Source organism: Rana temporaria, chromosome 7, assembly GCF_905171775.1.
Source record: "Rana temporaria chromosome 7, aRanTem1.1, whole genome shotgun sequence".
NCBI lineage: Eukaryota > Metazoa > Chordata > Amphibia > Anura > Ranidae > Rana > Rana temporaria.
Genome location: NC_053495.1, coordinates 160,022,441 through 160,045,049, shown reverse-complemented (window position 1 = coordinate 160,045,049; position 22,609 = coordinate 160,022,441). Strand labels below are relative to the sequence as shown.

The following is a 22,609-nucleotide window of genomic DNA, read 5'->3' as shown; positions in this document are numbered from 1 at the left end:
TTTGGGATCCGCACTGTAGCCGTCTATTGACGGCAGGCGGATCCCAAGTGGTTAAAGTGGTTCTAAAGGTTTGTTTTGTTTTTTTAAATAACAACCATGTCATACTTACTTCCACTGTGCAGCTCGTTTTGCACAGTGTGGCCCCGATCCATGACTTTTGTGGTCCCCCGGCGCCTCTCATGGCTCCTCCCTACATCAGATAACCCCCTAGGAGAAGCGCTCTCCCGGGGGTTAACTTATCGAGTCATTAATTTGCCGTCCATAGCCGCCAAATGGATTACTCGGCCCTATACCCCCCCCCCCCCCCGGCGCCCGCATCATTGGATTTGTTTGACAGCAGCAGGAGCCAATGGCTGCACTGCTATCAATCTATCCAATCAAGAGTCGGGACCCCATGGAGAGAGGCAGAGCACGTCACTGCCGAGTGAATTCCACGGCTCAGGTAAATAAAATGGGGGGGCTGGGGGGGCCGGTGACTGCCACAAGTTTTTTTTACATTAATGCATAGGATTTCTTCAGTGTTGTCACATGAAAAGGTATAATAAAATATTTACACCAATGAGAGGGCTGTACTCACTTTTGTGAGATACTGTATATCAACCTTGTTTACATAGGGCCAGATCCACGTAGCGCCGCGCATTTTTACGTCCGGCGTAGCGTATCTCAGATACACTACGCCGCCTTAACTTACAGCGTATTTTTCGTATCCACAAAGAATTTGCACCGTAAGTTACGGCGGCGTAGTGTAAATGTGTCGGCGTAAGGGCGCGCAATTAAAATCACTAAGTTGTGGGCGTGTTTTATGTTAATACGTCTTGACCCGACGTAACTGATCTTTTTTCGGAACGGCGCATGCGCCGTCCGTGGGGGTATCCCAGTGCGAATGCTCCAAATTAACCCGCAACAAGCCAATGCTTTCGACGTGAACGTAATTCTACGCAAAGCCCTATTCGCGAACGTTTTGCGCAAACGACGTACACGACGGAAAATTCGACGCTGGCCCGACGTCCATATTTAACATTGCGTACGCCTCATAGAATGAATAAATGAATGAATGAATGACTTGTATAGCGCTACTCATGCGAACTGAATCGCCTCTGGGCGCTTTTTCCAGCCAGTGTCTGCTTGGCTGGTGCGGTCATTTTACCCCGTAGGATTGTGACACGCTTGGGACACACAGTCACACACACAGATATACATATATATACTGGGCCAATTTGGAAAAGATCCAATTTACCTACCAGCATGTCTTTGGAGTCATAGAGCAGGGGTAACGTTACGCCAAAAAAAGCCTTACGGAAACAACGTAAAAAAATGCGCCGGACAGACGTACGTTTGTGGATTGGCGTATCTAGCTAATTTGCATACTTGACGCGGAAATCGACGGAAGCGCTACCTAGCGGCCAGCGTAAATATGCACCTTAGATCCGACGGCGTACTAAGACGTACGCCAGTCGGATCTAGCCCAGCTTCAGGCGTATCTTGTTTTGTGGATACAAAACAAAGATACGCCGGTGCAACCTAGAAGTTACACGGCGTATTAATAGATACGCCAGTGTAACTGCTTCGTGGATCTGGCCCATTGCCTTTTGGAGTTGACTGCCTAAAATGTTTTTTTTTTTTTAAATGCAGCACCGCTTGTCTGTCTTTCTATGGTCGGCATTATCCTAATTTTTGGGCTTAATAATACTCTCTCATACATTTTGGACTATGTATTAAAAACATGTATACGTACCCAGAAGTGGGCCTAGGGTGGTTATTAAGAGATTCTCAGCTCTGATCCCTGATCTCCATCCTCCACTGCAGAGGATGGGGCTCTGAGCACACACGGTTAATAGGGGTATTGGAGGAGGAGGAGAGGTTATGCCTGAATCAGACATCACGTGACTATTAGTGTTTTGGTACCCATGCAGTCAGGATAGTTCTCCTCAGCATCAGTGAATACAAGGAATGGCAGGGGTATGGTGGGTAGATGCAAGCAGCTCCCAACACATGTTTTACATTGCCTGACCAGACGCCTAGGGGGGGATTAACAGGGCTGAAACTGAGCTGTCACACAAACGAGGACAGGAGGCTTGGTGTAGGGGGGATTACTAGTCAGGCGGGGGTCTGTCCTCTCTGGATAATGCATCAAAGCACCAAGCTCCGTTCTCACAGCCTGAGCTGTCCGACGCGTACCACAGATGAAATGGACGCTGCTTTGGGGGGTCACGGAACAGAAAAACTGCCCCGGCCTTGTGGGTCAAACCTAGGGTAAGATTTACAATTTTCAAAAGCCCACTCATATTTTCTTGTCCTGTGTTGTCCTATCCCTGACCCTATACATCTTCCCCTCTGTCACCTTCTCCGTAGAGCCCATAACTCCCAGATCTGTGTTAAAAAAGCTTTAAAGAGGTAGCAACCAAGGCAAGGTATGTGTGTCGAAGTAACGATGATAAAACATTGCTCGTTAATGCCATGTCATGCAGATCGGGCGTATTAACAAAGAGCTTAACGATTTTTCTGCATCCTGCAGAGAAGGTGAAAATTTCTATCTCACGCTGCGAGCAAAATGTGACTTGCCTGACACATTAGGCAACCGGCATCCATTATTGTTTCTAGTATATACCCTAATCCCCGATAGTGTAAATACAGTCCCTTTGAAAGGAGACACAGATGAGCTGTGTAAACAACGGCATCCATAAGACTCTTTTCACACAGGCGGAGGCAGACAGTGACATATGTAACCGAGCTGGGAAGAGCTTGTTCTCAAACAATGCTTCTATCAAAGGATGCTCTGCAACATTCCCTTCTTGACTCATCATGACATTATCATAGGCTGCAGTTGTTTAAATTGGCCTGGAACAAAAAGTAAAACTGAAATGAATGCATCCATTTGTGTCGGCGGAAGGGATAATAGCGGGGTCTGGAGATGGAATTTCATTTGAAAAATCCCAATCTTTGATCCGGACTTGGAAATTGAGAGGACATGGATTAGGCACAGGGGACGATAGTGGTCTTTTGAGAATGCCGGAGAGGCACTTGCCTCTTTAAACTGATTAAACCTTTGTTAGTCTTTCACAATATAAATACTTTACACGTCTCCCGCAAGGATTGTGCTGATGTTGATGAATTAAAGTGTTGACAGATGAATGCATTTTTTTTTTCATTCACCGATATACTGCAGTCATGTTTATATTCATCACCGATCCCCTAAAAGTGCCGCAGTTTTGATGTTATCTTTGACTTTTGAACACCCATTGAAAGCATGATGAAAAATTAGATATAGGGGGTTATTTACTAAAACAGCATAGTGCAAAATCTGGTGCAGCTCTGCATAGACACCAATCAGCTTCCAGATTTTATTACCAAAGCTTAATTGAACAAACTGAAGTTAGAAGCTGATTGGCTATCCATGCACAGCTGCATCAGATTTTTAGTGCTCCAGTTTTAGTAAATCGACCCCATAGTCAGCTTGTGGTAAATTTAGCTCTGGACTCAATGACTTGCCTTGTACTGAGTGCGTAAATTGAATTTAATGGATGTGGTCTTGTTATTTTACATGGCAATTCCAGTGTAGGCATGCGAATGGTTGTTCAGAGAATCATGTGATGTAGAAAGTTTAAAGGGGAGGTTCACCCTAAAAACCACTTTCTCTAATTACACTGGCCCCCCACATTACAATACGATTATGCTTGTTATGTTTTTTTTGATGCTGTACATACCTTCGTACAGCTAATTCACCCATGGCTTCGGGGTTGCGAGTCCCGCGGGAGTGGGCGTTCCTCACATGCTGGTGATTGACGTTTTGACAAAAAAACAGCTCCCCCCATCGTGTAAGCTGCGTCACGACTGGTGAAAGGAGCCGAACGGCGAGTCGGCGCTATACTGCGCCTGCGCATCGCCGTTCGGCTCCTTTCGCCAATCGTGACGCGGCTTACCCGACGGGGGGAGCTGTTTTTTTGTCAAAACGTCAATCACCAGCATGGGAGGAACGCCCACTCCTGCGGGACTCGCAACCCCGAAGCCACGGGTGAATTAGCTGTACGAAGGTATGTACAGCATCAAAAAAAACATAACCGGCATAATCGTATTGTAATGTGGGGGGCAGTGTAATTAGAGAAAGTGGTTTTTAGGGTGAACCTCCCCTTTAAGAATATAAATTAAAGAGTTATGTTTTTCTGTAATCATGTCATAAAATAGCGATAGGTGGTGGTCTTATGTGGATGATGAACAAGGTTTTGACAGATTGATCCATAGATATGTACTGTATACTTGTACAGGGCAAAAATGCAGGTCTATGCAGGGCAAACATCCCAGATAGTTATATTTCCTGCAGGGAAAATAGTTGACTGGATGAAAAACTCAACTAGACAGGTAGGTATTGCTTTGGAGATTAAATTGGCCAGCAGAGGTCTAAAGCTGACCAGAAGCATAATGAGCGTTGCCTGATACTAATAGATGATTGAGTGTCAGTAATGATCATCTATGAAACTATGTCCACCAAGTATCTAACTATTCCTATGTTAATCACTCCCAAATTGTTTAAGAAAGAAAGAAAGTAAGAAAGGAGCTTTCTGATATAAGCAAAGGTTATTTGTTTCTGTAATTTAATGAATTATAGGCTTAGCTCTCCCTGGTTTAGTAGCCAACTCTTAAAGTAGTACTAAAGCTTCGTCTTTTTTTTTTTTTTTTAATAACAAACATGTCATACTTACCTCCACTGTGCAGTTCGTTTTGCACAGAGTGGCCCAGATCGTCCTCTCCTGGGGTCCCACGGTGGCTCTTACGGCTCCTCCCCACCAGAGCTAACCCCCTCTGGGAAGCTCTTTCCCCAAGGGGGTTAGCTTGCGGGCATTCTGCCGTGCCATACAATCGGCGTCCATAGCCGCTGATTGTATGACTCGGCCCCGCTCCTGGCGGCTGCGACATTGGATTTGATTGACAGCAGTGGGAGCCAATGGCTGCGCTGCTATCAATCTATCCAATGAAGAGCCAACAAGACATAAGGGAAAGCAACGCGGGATCGCACCAACGGAAATTCGGGACTCAGGTAAGGAAAGCGGGGGCTCCGGGGGGCGGCGACTGCAAGGTGTTTCTTCCCCATTAATGCATAGGATGCATTAAGGTGAAAAAACACAAAGGATTACATCCCCTTTAATTCATGTTAGATAATGTAGCCCAAGCTAAAACTGTTACACGATTTATAAGCTTTGACTTCCACCTGTAACTAAACCCATTTTTTACAATGTTGTACCACTTATGTCATCATTTAAAAATCTGAATAAGAAGAAATTAATCCTTTTGAAATCCACAAACTGCATAAGTATCTTTAGTGACACTAAAGACTTAAAATATGTATTAAAGGATGCAGATTAACCTCCCTGGCGGTATGATTATTTCAGATTTTAGGTGCTGAAAGCGGTACCATTATTTGGCGTTTTACATTGTAGGCCTGTAATTCTTAGGAATAACTCACTTAAATCTGTCCGACCAAGAGTCTAGTAGACATCCTGGGTATGAAAAAGTTTGAAAAAAAAAATCATAAATTATAATATAATTAGTAATTATAAATTATTATAACAAATAATAATATAATTATAATACAAATTATTCAATAATGTAATCAACTCAAAATCACTGAAATGTGCTCAGTTGCAGAATTGTCGGTGTCATTACTTTAATTTTTTTATGATGAATTTTCCCACAAATCTCTATCGCTCAATTCTGCAAGTGATTATAATTTATTATCGCTGTTTTCTAGCTGCTCTAAAACCATTTTTGACATAAAGGGACACTTTTGGTTGCTATGGACAATCTACAGTTTGCAGGCAGAAAGAAAAGTTTTTATTATACAAAAGTACATGTAGGACACTGGGCAGACCACTAGGGACAAAGGGGGTGTGTATTTTTTACATACAGTACTGTAATCTATAAGATTCCAGTATACTGTATGTAATGTGTTTATTTACTTTTTTGAATTTGGCGCCGTTCTCTGCCCCCGTGCGTCGTAACGTCGCAGGGAACGGAGATCAGCGGCACACATGGACACTGTGTGAATCGAGCGAGGACGCCGCTCGTTTACACAGCGGAGATGCATCGCAGGATCCAGGGACAAGGTAAGTAACTTTGCCTGTGACTGCTGCGAGGCGAGCCACCCAGTAGTTTTTTGCTGCTGCTAGTTGTCCTCAGTCTGATGGCAAGCATCATTCAACCCTCTTCTTCTGAGCCCAGGTCATCCTGGACCCGCCCCAGCCTCTGATTTGACAGTGAAGGAGAAACAGAACAGTGTTCTCTATGACACTCTACTTTCTTTTTCTGTCAGCATGCTTCTTGTCAGCACATGAACAGCTTCTTCCTCTCAAACTCTACCTTTGCTATACAGAGACTGTACAAGGCTGATACCAGGTTACATTTAGGCTGGGTTCACACAAAGTGAGTACACCCCCTCAAATTTTTGAAAATATTTTATTGTATACAGGCATACCCCGCTTTAAGTACACTCACTTTACATACACTCGCGAGTAAGGACATACCTGCGAGTGTATGTAAACTGCCTTACAAGTACTGTACGGACATTTTGCAGCCGCAGTAGAAGGAGCTGAAGCTCCGAGAGCAGTGGCGGCTGGTGCTCAAAATTTTTGGGGGGGCGCAAACGAAGAAAAAAAAATCGCAGCCTCACTGTGCCCATCAAATGCAGCCACTGTTCCATCAATTCGCACCACTGTGCCATGCCATCAAATGCAACCACTGTGCCATGCCATCAATTGTGGTCACTGTGCCATCAATTGTCACCACTGTGCCATGCCATCAAATGCAGCCACTGTACCATGCCATCAATTGTGGTCACTGTGCCATCAATTGTCACCACTGTGCCATGCCATCAAATGCAGCCACTGTACCATGCCATCAATTGTGGTCACTGTGCCATCAATTGTCACCACTGTGCCATGCCATCAAATGCAGCCACTGTACCATGCCATCAAATGCAGCCACTGTGCCATGCCATCAATTGTGGTCACTGTGCCATCAATTGTCACCACTGTGCCATGCCATCAAATGCAGCCACTGTACCATGCCATCAAATGCAGCCACTGTGCCATGCCATCAATTGTGGTCACTGTGCCATCAATTGTCACCACTGTGCCATGCCATCAATTGTGGTCACTGTGCCATGCCATCAAATGCAGCCACTGTACCATGCCATCAAATGCAGCCACTGTGCCATGCCATCAATTGTGGTCACTGTGCCATCAATTGTCACCACTGTGCCATGCCATCAATTGTGGTCACTGTGCCATCAATTGTCACCACTGTGCCATGCCATCAAATGCAGCCACTGTACCATGCCATCAATTGTCGCCACTGTGCCATGCCATCAATTGTGGTCACTGTGCCATCAATTGTCACCACTGTGCCATGCCATCAATTGTGGTCACTGTGCCATCAATTGTCACCACTGTGCCATGCCATCAAATGCAGCCACTGTACCATGCCATCAAATGCAGCCACTGCGCCATGCCATCAATTGTGGTCACTGTGCCAATTGTCACCACTGTGCCCTTTAATTGTCACTGTGCCAATTGTCCCCACTGTGTCACTGTCCAGTCATCCATCCACCTCGGAGCTTTATATAACCTGCTGGGACTTGTAGTTCTCCATCGTCTCCTGGGGCTCAGGTGCATGCAATCCATCATCTTTGTCTAGTTTTTCTCACTGCTGGGACTTGTAGTCCCATAGATGGTGGATTGCATGCACCTGAGCCCAGGAGAAGATGGGGAACTACAAGTCCCAGCAGGTTATAATATAAGACACCCATCCACCTAGGAGCCTTATATTATAACCTGCTGGGACTTGTAGTTCCCCATCTTCTCCTGGGCTCAGGCTGCTGACAGCTGGCATTTCACCCATAATATGCATTGCATTGAACATTAAAAATCATTATCAGTGACAACCGCCCAGAAACTTTCAATAAGCAGGGGGGGGGGGGGGGGGTCCTGACGGCCGCCTATTCGGCCAGATGGTACATTAAAAAAGTTTTAATAAGTGGGGGGGTTAGTGCTAGAGGGTGCCGCGATTTTGCCCGAAAATATATTTCTCACATGGGGGACTGGGGGGGAAGGCATGGCTTCAGTTAGTTCCCTACCTCTTTGCAGCAGATCCTCTCACTCAGGCCGTGCGTGTTCTATTGAGCTGCAGCGCTGAGGTCACTTCCTGTGCTTGGAGACTGTGAAAGAAAGCACCGCCCACTGGGGATGTGAAATAGTTCTATGCACTGTGTGCACTCACTGCACCCGCCCGGCCATCGCTCCGGAAATAGTGGCGCGTCGGTTTGCGCCACAAAGGCATATTTTAGCTGCCAGTGTAGCGCCGCGTCTGCAATTGCACAGACGTAGCTCTACCCAAACCGCACTATGCCCGGCGCCCGGTGCCGGGACACAGTGCACATAAGGATTTTTTTTTTTTTCGTTTTTTTAAAGGGACATGTTTAAAAAAAAAAAAAAAAAAGTTTTTTTTTTTTTTTTTTTTTTACTGGCTGGGGGAGGGGGGGCGGCGCCCGGGCGCCCCCTATGGACGGGCCGCCACTGTCCGAGAGCATACCCCACCCTGTTCCAGTGTGCCCCTGACACCCCCACTACAGCCCCTGAGACCTCAACTACAGCTCTTAACACCCAAACTACAGTCCCTGACCCCCCACTACACCCTAGAAGTGAAAAAGGGTATTGTTTCACTTTAAGTACATTTTCGTTTTACATACATGCTCTGGTCCCGTTGTGTACTTAAAAGTGAGGTATGCCTGTATTTTCATGTGACAACACTGACAAAAAAAATGTGCTACAATGTAAAGTAGTGAGTGTACAGCTTGTATAACAGTGTGAATTTGCTGTCCCCTCAAAATAACTCAACACACAGCCATTAATGTCTAAACCGCTGGCAACAAAAGTGAGTACAACCCTAACTGAAAATTTCCAAATTGGACCTAATTAGCCAATTCCCATCCCCAGTGTCTTGTGTTACAAGGTCTCATGTGTGATTGGGGAGCAGGTGTGTTAAATTTTATGTTATCGCTCTCACTCTCTCATGCTGGTCACTGGAAGTTCAACGTGGTACCTCCAAGCAAAAAAACTATCTGAGGACCTGAAAAAAATTGTTGCTCTACATAAAGATGGCCTAGGTTATAAGAAGATGGACAAGACCTTAAAACTGAGCTGCAGCTCAGTGGCCAAGACCATACAGCGGTTTACCAGGACAGGTTCCACTCAAAACAGGCCTCGCATGGTCGACCAAAGAACTTTAGTGCATGTGCTCAGCGTCATATCCAGAGGTTATCTCCAGAACTAAACCCTATTGAGCATATGTGGGGAATCCTCAAACAGAAGGTGGAGGAGTGCAAGGTCTCTAACATCCACCAGATTCGTCATGGAGGAGTGGAACAGGTCATCAGTGGCAACCTGTGAAGCTCTGGTGAAGTCCATGCCAAAAAGGCTTAAGGCAGTGCTGGAAAATAATGATGACCACACAAAATATTGACACTTTGGGTCCAATTTGGACATTTTCACTTAGGAGCATACTCACTTTTGTGTGTTGAGTTTTTTTTGAAGGGACAGCAAATGTACACTGTTATACAAGCTGTACACTCACTACTTGACACTGTAGCAACATGTCCTTTCCTCTGTGTTATCACATGAAAAGATATAATAAAATATTTACAAAAATGTGAGGGGTGTACTGACTTTTGTGAGATACTGTATATCAATTGAACTTGCACTTATTGCATTTGAAAATACATTTAAATATGTATTAATGAATGATTACAGAGTTGCATTAATTAGTGCCTTTTATATCTACCTAGAGTTCAGCTGTAAAGTCTTTGGAAAGGGCAATATAAATATATAGGGGTTTATTTACTAAAACTCGAGATTGCAAAATCTGGTGCAGTCCCTCATAGAAACCAATCGGCTGGAACAGAGGTAACATTTCCTTGTTCTACCAACAAGTAGACTACAGACAAGAATAAAAAGATAACAGTTGGTGTAACTGCTTTCTAGTATGTCTAAATTCTAAAACAATTTCAGTAATTTCCGGTTCACACAGGGGCAACACGACTTCCAGAGCGACTTTGCGAGACGACTTAAGCGCGACTTCAGCACGACTTCAGCACGACTTGGAGCCACTTACAACGCAACTTCAAGTTGCTTCCAGGACAGGCGACTTTGCCAGTGGCCAATCAAACAATCAGCTCTGTGGGAGGGAGGGGTTTGCCTGAGAAAACAATTTTCTCTTCCTGTGAAGTTGCTTCAGTTAAGACAGTGAATCGACATTGGAGGCAGCTTCCATTGAAATCAATGGGTACAAGTTGCCTACAAGTTGCCTAGAAGTCGGATTGAAGTAGTACAGGAACCCTTTCTGAAGTCGAAGTGACTTCAGTAGTGTACATTAAGACGGCTCTCATTTACTTCAATGGAATTTCTCATGTCGCGCGACTTGGGGCAACACAAGTCGGATCCCAATTCGCTGTAGTGTGAACCGGCACTTAGAGGTCTTTGAGCCCCAAACATTGGAAAGTGGTGTTGGCAGAGGCACCTCTGCTGACACTGCTTTCTCATTTTCGGGCCTCAAGGGGTTCCTACTGTGAATACACCAGAATCCAGAGACTGCAGTGTGTAGGATCCTCTGGATCTCCCCAACGAGCATCGAGAGAAAGCGCTCTCTTCACAGAGACAGTTATATTCCCTGCAGACTTTCACTCCAGGTTTTCTGATCTCCCATTATAGAGTTCAGCAACCTCACAGATGTAAGTACCCTATTGCATTATAGCTTCTCTTTTTTCAACCAACTACCTGTCAAACATTACACTTAGGAACTCTTCAATGGTCTGCTTTTTTTTCTTTTTCTCATTACTCTTTGGAGGCACCCTAGTTATAAAAAATATCTGTCCGGAGTTGAACTTTGAAGCTACTGTGACACCAGAGGGTTCAAAATGTGTCCTATTCGTTAGATGCCTTATTAAAGGCTTACCAGTAGGGAAAAGTGGTGTGTAAGGGTTTACAACCACTTTACGGCTGGGTTCACACTATTGTGAATTGAATGCAGGTTTCTCCACACCAGGAAGAAAGCCTCGCATTACGGTGTGTAGTTACAGACAGAAGAACAGGAAGTGAGGATTTCTCAGAAGAAATAAGGACATTTAAAAGCAAAATGGAAGGATGAGATAAGTGAAGGAGGACTGCACTAAGGTAAAGGAAGCTATTTAGGAAAAACATTTTTTTTCCTTTACAACCCCTTTAAAACGCTTGCTATTTTCATTGTTGGCCAGAAAACTGCTTATGTGCTCCTCTTTGATTCCCGTTTTTCTTTGTTACAAAGAGCCTCTTTCTCCGCTGACCTCAGGGCTAAGTCCTGCCTACTCACCATCCCTGTATCCAATGAGAGTGTTTTTATTTACCACTGAGACGATCCCCCTAGGTAAGGGATTGCGAGATGGGCAAAGCTTTTTCCTAAAGTTAGGGAAGTGACAACTTTAGTAACAAGGTAAAACGGGGATCATAGGGGACCACAAAAGAAAGCTTCCTGGCTAACAATAATGGCAGGCACCTTTGCTTTCTTTACTATGTGAAAGATCTGGATTTACTAATATCTCACATGTATACTAGTTAAAGTGGACTATACTGCATCTGAGCACTGCAAACCAAAAACGCTAATTACCGGTAATTCATTTATATTTTTTAAAGAAAACGCACCCACCCATCCATGTCTCCATGCTTTATTTTGCTTAGAAATCACTACCCCCCCCCCCCAGCAATTTTAGCTGTGGACATCTTGAGCAAGGGCAGATGATTTGTGTAGCATTAACTTAGTATTTGGCGCTCCCATTGATTTTCCATTCAAATATGCAAATGAGGGAGATACGGCGATTCACAAACGTACGTGCGCCCGACGCAAGTGCGCGTAAGTTATACGTACGTCGTAAAGTTATGCCTCATAAAGGAGGTGTAACTCAGCAACATCCATGCAAAGGGCTGCACCAGGGAACACAAGCCGGCGTATTTTACGTTGGACGTGAATATGGCTGAGCGTAGGTTACGTTCACGCCGTAGGCAGTGATCCGACGTATCTTAGGGAGTAGTTCCGACGTGATTCTGAGCATGCGCACTGGGATCCGTCCACGGGACGGCGCATGCGTGGTTCGTTATAAGTATCTGTCTGGCGCTCGGCCCATCATTTACATGGGGTCACGCCTCATTTGCACGGCTCACGCCCACTTCCACCTACGCCGGCTTGCGCCTAGGAAACCCAGCACAGTTTTGGGAGCACTGGCTTTGTGAATTTAGTGCTTGCCTCTCTGTGCTGCGTCGGCGTAGCGTACAGGAGATACGCTACGGCGGCATAAATGTGCGTAGCTGTCTGTGAATCCGGGCCTATATATTTTCCTATCAATTTACTAATGCTAGCAGCATAAGGATTTAAAATAGTCATTGTTGATTGAGATGGTGAAGTTCCGCTTTAACTTCAGCATTTAACCCTTTTGCTGCCAGGTCCGTATGTTGTATGGACCTGACAGTAGGGGGTTTCACACACTGACAGGCAGACTCCTGAAACACCAGCCTCGTGCTAGGTATCCCCTGGACAGGTTCCTCATCAGGCGACTTCCTCCAATTGGACGGACAGCCCAGGACCATCTGGCAAATTAGGGACCCAGTCGACTCACTGGATCCACAATCTGGATGAATGCGCTCCGGACCAATGTGGTCCCGGAGCCAGGAACACTGCGACACACACATGCACACACCCTGGCCAGGAGGGCCACACACGGGGGTGGTGGGATGACTGCCCAGCTCAAGGGCGGGAACACAGTGACCCCGAACCAATGGCGTCTGCTGTTTAAATACCCCTTTCCCAGCATGCACAGCGAGGCGACCAACCCTCCTGATTGTCCGCCGGGAAGAGATATTCAACCACACTTGACCCCACTGCTGCCACCTGTCGGCCTGGGGTGGACAACAACAACAGTATGCACAAACAGTATAGCCAAACTGAAACAGAGGCCCAACATTTTACCAAATAACATGTTCAGGGCCAACTACTTCTCTGAACTTCCTCAAAATTTACAATAGCACCAGCTCTTAAAATAGCCAGGCGCTACATAAGTAAAAAAAAAAGTTACACCCAAGCACATAAAATCCCCCTCAATTTTTTTGAGGCCCCCCCACATATACGAAGGTAAGCGCATGAGTCGAGGGCGCCTACGCGTGAAAATGTTAATTGCAATACAAATTTTACTGATCGCCGTGCACAAGAGAGAGGGAGAGCAAAAATTGTAACACAAGACCTCCTCCATAACACAAAACGAATACCTATAGGGGACTTTAGAAGCGTGGCCTATAGAAAATATAGGGTACTGAAGTTTGTCGCCATTTCACAGGCGCACACAAATCTATGGTTAGACATGATTAGCCGGATTCAGGTAGACTTACGCCGGCGTATCTACTGATACGCCGTCGTAAGTCCAAATGTGCGCCGTCGTATCTATGCGCTGATTCTCTAAATCGGATACGCCTGAATTGTGGCAAGATACGACCGACTTAAGTCTCCTACGCCGTCGTATCTTGGGCGCATATTTACATTGGCCGCTAGGGGCGCTTCCGTTATTTACGCGTCGAATATGTAAATGAGTGAGATACGCCGATTCACGAACGCACTTGCGCCCGTCGCTGTAATCTACATCGTTTACGTAAGGCGCTTTTCCGGCGTAAAGTTAAACCACCAAATAGCTGGTCTAAATCGTTTAGGGTATGACGTCGGAACTGCCGTTGGATTTTACGTTGTTTACGTACACACGACCGAGTTTCTCGGCAGAATTCAGCCAGAAACTCGATTGGAGCCGTATTCTGCCGAGAAACCTGGTCGTGTGTACACTTTTGGCCGAGGAAACCGATGAGGATCTCGTCGGGCCAAATAGAGAACATGTTCTCTATTTCCTCGTTAGTCAATGAGGAAACTTGGCTCGCCGAGATCCTCGACGGCTTCACAAGGAACTCGACGAGCAAAACGATGTGTTTTGCCCGTCGAGTTTCTCGGACGTGTGTACGGGGCCTGAGTCGTACGTGAATGGGGCTGGGCGTAAGTTACGTTCACGTCGTACGCATTGAGCCGTCGTATCTTAGGGAGTATTTGCGACGTGATTCTGAGTATGCGTGCGCAAGCGCCGTTCGTACGGCCATGCATTTACATGGGGTCACGATTAATTTTAATACAACACGCCCACTGCCTTGCTACTTTTAATTAGGCAGGCTTACGCCGGCCATTTTACGTTACGCCGGCGCAAGAAAGGGAGCAAGTGGTTTGTGAATACAGTACGAGCCTCTCTATGTTACGTCGGCGTAGCGCATATCAGATGCGCTACGCCGCTCTAAAGATACGCCAATCTCTCTGAATCTGGCCCAATGGGTATATATTTACTTGGTGCAACCTCGTCTTTTATATTTTATCAAAAATGTGGGTAGTTTATTTTGTTTGTTTGCCCTTAAATTCACTTTAGTGCTTTGTTTTTTACTGAAATTTTGCATTCCCTAGACCTTTGCAGTAATAACGTGTGACATGAAAAAATTGGAACTAACATTATTTATTCTATAGGGTGTCTGCTTTAAGAAAATATATAATGTTAAATATATAATGTTTGGAGGTTTAGTTTAATCTTCAGGCCGATTTTTTTTTTATCATGTGTACAAAAAAATGCAAAAACGGCTCTGGCAGCGAAAAGGTTAACTGAGGTTTGTAGAGCTGTTACTGACTGAAGATCATCATCACCAACAAACCAATGTATTTGATATAAGGTCTTAGGATTGTACATTACTTCTGCTATGAAGATGTCCCACATGACAAGTGACGCAGCGGGGGCAACAAAAATCCTGATCGCTCTAGTTAATGGAAAGAGATTATTAGATTTGAGGGGCGAAGCTGTGAAATCACAAATCTCCTTCTGCCACCAAGACCCTTATCTGTGGCCATCTGTGCAGAGAGCAGGCTAGGGCTGAGCAAGATAGCAGGGTTACCAAAGATATTTAGCTTATTGAAAGCCACATATACTCTATGGTTTTCACTTAACGTCATTCCCACATCTCAGTGGTATAAAAAGCTTCTTAACAATCCTTTTATATAGCTTTTCTTTTGTAATATTATAAAAATAGATAATCCAGCTTTGCCTAAATTCTTTCAAATTCTTTCTTTACAACCATCATTCTCATCTAAGGATATCAGCCAGCTGGAGGACGAGGTCAGGTGCTGGAGCCTCCATGCAGTCATTCTGCTCTATACTCTCATCCAATCTACTTTTATCCTTTTCTTTGATTAATGTATTGATTAAAGTCTATAGCAGGGGTAGTGAATTAAAATTCACGGGGGTCCGGTCGGAAAAAAATTCTTCCAGCGGAGGTCCGAATGTCATATTGGTGCTATGACGCCACATGATATCCTCCACTTCACAGCGCCCCCCCCCACCACACACATGCACACACCTTTAAGACCCACACACCATCGAAATCGACATAAAAATCTCAAAATACATTTCTTTCATTTTTAGGCAGCACAGATCAGTTGCGGTGCATAGAAACAGAATGCATTTTGCACCACACTGCTCAGCACGCAGGGGCGCTGTTTCAATGTGAACAGGACACATAGAAAACAGAGACCTGTGTTTTGCCAGTGCAGAAATCATAGAACCCCTTTTACATCAGTGTCCTCAGCCCCCCCCCCCTTACATCACATCCCCCTGCCTCATCACAAACCCCCCCAAATCACAGATCTCCCATCCCAGACTGACCCCCCAAATCACAGACCCCCATCACATACCGATCCCCCCCAATCACAGATGGACACCCCCAGCACAGACTGATTCCCCACAATCACAGATGGACCCCCCAATCACAGACTGAACCCCCACAATCACAGATCCCCCTATCACAGGCTGACCCCCCCAAATCGGATCCCCCAAATCACAGACCCCCTATTACAGACTGATCCCCCAATCACAGATGGACCCCCCCAATCACAGATGCACCCCACACAATCACAGACCACCCCATCACAGACTGAACCCCCCCCCACAATCACAACCCCCCCCAAATCAGACCCCACATCAGACTGATCCCCACCAATTACAAACTGAACCCCCCACAATCACAGAACACCCCATCACAGACTGAACCCCCCACAAACACAGATCCCCCATCACAGACTGACCCCCCAAATCAGACCCCCTATAACAGACTGACCCACCAATCACAGACTGACCCCCCAAATTCACAGACCACCCAATCACAGACTGACCCCCCCCAATCACAGACTGAACCCCCCCCCAATCACAGACCCCACTATCATAGACTAATCCCCCCACAATCACAGACTGAACCCCCCCCACAATCACAGACCTCCCCAATTACAGACCACCCCATCACAGACTGAACCCCCCCCCACAATCACAGATCCCCCCTATCACAGACTGACCCACCAATCACAGACTGACCCCCCAAATCAGACTTAACCCCCCCCCCAATTACAAACTGAACCCCCCCCACCCACAATCACAGAACACCCCATCTTAGACTGAACCCCCCACAATCAGAGATCTCCCTATCACAGACTGACCTACCAATCAGACGGACCCCCCAAATTCAAAGACCCCCCCATCACAGACTGAACAACCCCCTCCCTACAGTAACAGACCCCCCCCCCATCATAGACGGACTCCCCCCATCACAATCCTCTCAATAGCAAACCCCTGTCCTGTCCTGCACAGCACAACACTCCCCCTCCCCACAGAAAACCTACCTTATTCACACAGGACATGGAGCGTGGCCGCTCTGGACAATGGGCGGGACCTTTCCCATTAAAAGCGAGTGATTTGTTGCTGGGACCGACCCGCTGCCTAGCAACCAATCACCCACTTTTTAACTTAAAAAGTCCCGCCCATTGTCCAGCGCGGTCGTGATTCATGTTTGTGTGAATAAGGCAGACAGGCAGTGTGGGGAGGGGGCAGTGCAGAGACGGCACAGACCTGCTGCGCCTGCCATGCTGTGTATATAGCAGCATTGGCAGGCTGGCGAGCCGGCCACAGAGACACACAGGCGAGGCTGCGGTCCGGGTAGAATGGCCACTGGGGCCGGAACTGGACCGCGGTCCGCCATTTAGTGACGCCCGGTCTATAGTATGCGCAGAGGCTGCTACAAAGATAATCATATGTAACGGAATCATTCAAGAGCATTGCAAATGCTTTTCATCCGGCCACAGAAGCGTTACCTGTGCCCGGGTTCAATTCACCAAGGGTTTAGTAAATCATGTAAATCCAACCCCCTTTTGCCTTCAGAACTGCCTCAATTCTTTGTGGCAGTGGAGGTCCTTGCAGGATGCCATATACCTGAATTCCAATAGGGGGGGGGTGTTTGAAGCCCCCTATCAGAGCCAGAGGCTCTAATAATCTTCCAAATAGGGTAGGCTTGGGGCGCAGAGAATGCAAACCGTGCCCACCCAGGTGTGTTACAATAGTAAATGATCATTCGCTATTGTAACATTGATCCTCCTCTCAGCCAATCAGGACCCACCACCCGATTGGCTGAAAGGACAACCTATTGGATGCCTAGGAGGAGGGGAGGAGACACACGGTGGAAGCCACCGCAATGAAAGAGAAGACACAGGAGCCACTGGCCCTACCCTACCTACCATTCTGGCCCAAACCATCTGAATGTTGTAGCTGAAATTGAGACTCAACATTTTTCCAATTTTCTATTGTCCAATTTTGGTGAGCCTGTGTGAATTGTAGCCCCGGTTTCCTGTTCTTAGCTGACAGGAGGGGCACCCGGGGTGGTCTTCTGCTGCTGTAGCCCATCTGCTTAAAGGTTTGATGTGTTGTGCGTTCAGAGATGGTATTTTGCATACCTTGGTTGTAACACGTGGTTATTTAAGTTACTGTTGCCTTTCTAGCATCTCAAACCCATTTGATAGCCCATTCTCCTTTGACCTCTGACATCAACAAGGTATTTTCGTCCACACAACTTCCGCTTACTAGATATTTTCTCTTTTTATGACCATTCTCTGTAAACCCTAGAGATGGTTGTGTGTGAAAATCCCAGTAGATCAGCAGTTTTTGAAATCCTAAGAGCTGCCCGTCTGGCACCAACAACCATGCCACGTTTAAAGTCTCTTAACCACTTGCTTACTGGGCACATAAACCCCCTTCGTTCCCAGGCGAAATTTCAGCTTCCGACACTGCGTCGCTTTAACTGACATTTGCGCGGTCGTGCGACGTGGCTCCCAAACAAAATTGACGTCCTTTTTTTCCCACAAATAGAGCTTTATTTTGGTGGTATTTGATCACCTCTGCGTTTTTTATTTTTTGCGCTATAAACAAAAAAAGAGCGACAATTTAAAAAATATATATATATTTTTTACTTGTTGCTATAATAAATATCCCATTTTTTTTTTAAAAAAACTATTTTTTTTCTCAGTTAAGGCCGATACGTATTTTTCTACGTATTTTTGTAAAAAAAAAAAAAATCGCAATAAGCGACTGGTTTGTGCAAAAGTTATAGCGCCTACAAAATGGGGAACAGAATTATGATTTTTTTTTTTACTAGTAATGGTGGCGATCTGCGATTTTTATTGGGACTGCGATATTGCAGCGGACGTATCGGACACTTTTGACACAAATTTGGGACCATTCACATTTATACAGCGATCAGTGCTATAAAAATGCACTAATTACTGTATAAATGTGACTGGCAGGGAAGGGGTTAACACTAGGGGGTGAGGAAGGGGTTAAATGTGTAGCCTGGGTGTGTTCTAACTGTGTGGGAGGAGGGGGGTGACTGGGGGAGGTGACCGATGCTGTGTCCCTATGTACAAGGGACACAGATCGGTCTCCTCTCCTCTAACAGCACGTGGAGCTCTGTGTTTACAAACAGAGCTCCACGTCCCTGCTGTCACCTGCTGTGTCACCGCTGATCGCGTGTACCCGGCGGACATCGCGGCCGCCAGGTACACGCATCGGATCTTCAGTGATGCGCCGGGACAGTGGTTACCCGCTGCGCGCCACCCAGTGGCACGCGCGGGTAATGCTTTTAAAAACACGTCCAAAGACGTCCACCCGGCACTTGAGAGCCGTGCTGTTGACGTCTTTTGTCAATAGCGCGGGTCTGAAGTGGTTAAATACACTTTCTTTCCCATTCTGATGCACCACATCAAGATGCCTGAGTGCATTGAGTTGTTGCCATGTGATAAGCTGATTAGCAATTTGTGTTACCAAGCAATTGAACAGGTGTACCTGATAAAGTGGCCAGTGAGTGTATAAAAGCAGACAAAAACAAAAGATTCCCCTCCTCTGTATTCTCTGTATTGCTCCTTTATATTTTTATGGATGACTAAATTCCAAGTGGGTGACTGATTCATATTGATGATATGTGTGTGGCCACCGTAACACCTCTAATTTAAAGTTGATGTCCATTGTATTATGTAGTAGTACTTAAACTCATGGCTATGGAACTGGCTGAGGAAATGTCTTCTGGTTTTGGCTGTGACAGGAAATAGACGCCCATGACAGTAGGTGTACTGTATGTATATGGTGTGTTCTCACCTTACAAGACTGATATTTCACCTATTGAATGATGCTGGTAAATTGAAGCAACCTCAAAGGATGAAATTAATGACAGATAATAACCCATGTCCATTTTGCCGCATTTACATGCCACGTTTAGCGGTGTTTTGCCACATTTCGCCGCATTTGCGTTTAGAAGCATTTAAAAAAAAATGGGCAAAAACAAAAAACGGCTATAAATTGGTTATAAGCGGGTTACCGCGTTTAGCCAAGTTTAGTCGCATTCTGCATCTGAAACATGGAAATCTTCTGCGTCTGAACCCATTTTTTTGCTATAAAAAAAATGCTATTAAACGCAACTGCCTAAAAACGGCAATAAATGAGACTGTGTACATCAGGGGTTGAAGAACAGGGGCCACTTAACCGCTTAACGACCGCCGCATGTATATGTACGTCCACAGAATGGCACGTACAGGCAGATGGGCGTACATGTACGTCCCTGCCTTTCCGCGGGTCGGGGGTCCGATCGGGACCCCCCCACGGTACATGCGGCGGTCGGTTCTTTCGTGGGAGCGATCCGGGATGAGCGGGCGGCTATTCGTTTCTAGCCGCCCCCTCGCGATCGGTCCCCGGAGCTGAAGAACGGGGAGAGCCGTATGTAAACACAGCTTCCTCGTGCTTCACTGCATCGATCGTGTCATCCCTTTATAGGGAGACATGATCGATGACATCAGACCTACAGCCACACACCCCTACAGTTGTAAACACACACTAGGTTTAGCCTAACTCCTTCAGCGCCCCTGTGGTTAACTCCCAAACTGCAACTGTCATTTTCACAATAAACAATGTAATTTAAATGCATTTTTTGCTGTGAAAATGACAATGGTCCCAAAAATGTGTAAAAATTGTCCGAAGAGTCCGCCATAATGTCGCAGTCACGAAAAAAATCGCTGATCGCCGCCATTAGTAGTAAAAAAAAAATAATAATAAAAATTTAATAAAACTATACCCTATTTTGTAAACGCTATAAAACCGATAAACGCTTATTGCGATTTTTTTTACCAAAAATATGTAGAAGAATACGTATCGGCCTAAACTGAGGAAAAAAAATGTTTTTTTAATATATTTTTTGGGGGATATTTATTATAGAAAAAAGTAAAAAATATTGATTTTTTTTCAAAACTGTTGCTCTATTTTTGTTTATAGCGCAAAAAATAAAAACCACAGACGTGATCAAATACCACCAAAAGAAAAAAAATACCACCAAAAGAAAGCTCTATTTGTGGGGAAAAAAGGACGTCAATTTTAGTGTTGCTCACGAATATTCGAATTGCGAATATTCGACTCGAATATAGCATATTCGAGAAATCGCGCTATATTTCGAAATTCGCGGTGAATATTCGCAATTCCGAATATTCGATTTTTTACAAATTTTTTTTTAAAACAGATCACATCCTAGATATCTCCATCGACGTCTAAAAGCATTGCTGGTATCATTAGAGACCCTGGGCCGAGTAGCTGAAGCGTTCATTGAATTTTCCAGAAAGATCGCAATGCGATTATTCGGCAAACGCAATATCGCGCGATTACTTTCCTCGCCCCGATCTTCCGCATCAGAGCGATTTTTACAGTTTCATTTTTAAAACAGATCACATCCTAGTGATCTCCATAGACGTCTAAAAGCATTGCTGGTATGATTAGAGACCTTGGGCCGAGTAGCTGAAGCGATCATTTTATATTGCCGAATATTCGCAATGCGAATATTCGGCAATAGGAATATTGCGCGATTATTTGCTCCGCCCTTTTGCATCAGAGCCAATCAGAGTTCTCCTTCCACACTCGTCAGAGGTTAGCAACCAATAGGAACCTGCCTGCATGGACATTATATAAGCTCACTCCCAGCACCATTTCATTGCAGATTCAGAAGCTGGCTATAGAGTGTGGAGGCTGTTTCTGTGTTCCTGTGTCTTTGTTCCTGATTGATTTAGATCATCACCAGCATTGCTATTTAGTGATTCCAGTGGATCTTTTCCAGTATATCAACTGCTTTTTTCAAAGCAATAGACCCAAGAGCTTTTTTCAAAGCTACGTTTTGTGCTGTTTTGTGCTGTTTTGTTCATTTGTGTTGCTGTTTGATCCTGCAATCCTCGCTGTTCAGTGATATTTGCTAGAGATTTCAGAACACATTTTGCTGAGCTTTCTAAAAGAGCTTTTCTAAAAGCTAAGTTTTGTTCATCTTGTGTTACTGTTAGATCTTGCAGGTTCGCTGTTCAGTGATATTTGCTAGGCATCTCAGTTCACATTTTGTTTAGTTTTTCCTAAAGAGCTTTTCTAAAAGCTAAGTTTTGTGTTCAGTTTAGTTAAATTTTGTGTATTAAGTGTACACACTGTTAGTGTACATTTATTTCATCTAGCTTAGCTTAGTGTGTGTTTAGTGTCTGTGTTTTGTGTTTAAAAAAAAAAAAAAAAAAGTTAGTGTTTGTTTAGTGCTTTTTTTTTTTTCTTTAATTTTGTAGTCCTTGTCTTTGGTGTACTACTTTTCTTATAGTTTAGTAGCTGTCTGTGTACGTCTTTGTCTGCGTGCCTGTCTTGTAAAAAATACACAAAAACACATTTTGTTCACATTTCCCCCCCCCAATAAAGTTTACCCCCCCCACACACATATCAGCAATAATGAGCGGCATCCGTGGCCGTGGCAGCAGGGGTAGGGGAGTTACTCCCAGTGCTGGATCGCTGTCAGCACGGGATACCTCTCGTGCCCCTACTAGTGTTAGAGGATCGGGTGCAAGGGGAGTACGCCTGATCCGGGAGTTCTTCCCATCGGGCAGCCGCCCGATATTGCCATCTCAGGCTGAAGTAGTGGTGGACTACATGGGGCACAGCAGTGCCACTGAGTCGTCGGTCCCGACTCACAGTAGTACCACCATTACTCCGGTGCCTGTAGTACCCCCCCCAGCCCCCAAGAGTCCAGCATCTTACTGTTCGACAGCGACAGTGATAGGGATATCTTGGGGGAGGCCATGCATCAGGCAGACCTCCAGCTCT

At 45.4% G+C, this 22,609-nt stretch overlaps 1 protein-coding gene across 3 annotated transcripts in view; it reads left to right on the top strand.

The window, feature by feature from the left end:
• The first annotated feature begins 1,893 nt into the window (after positions 1-1,893).
• RGS8 (regulator of G protein signaling 8) overlaps positions 1,894-22,609 on the top strand; it is a 97,434-nt gene continuing 76,718 nt past the window's right edge. For 2 of the 3 annotated variants that reach the window (XM_040360254.1, XM_040360252.1), the window contains exon 1: positions 1,894-2,253. In XM_040360254.1, coding sequence (XP_040216188.1) covers positions 1,973-2,253 — 281 coding nt within the window. In that variant the 5' untranslated portion in view covers positions 1,894-1,972. The remainder of the gene's footprint in view (positions 2,254-22,609) is intronic. The other variant, XM_040360255.1, reaches the window with a different exon arrangement.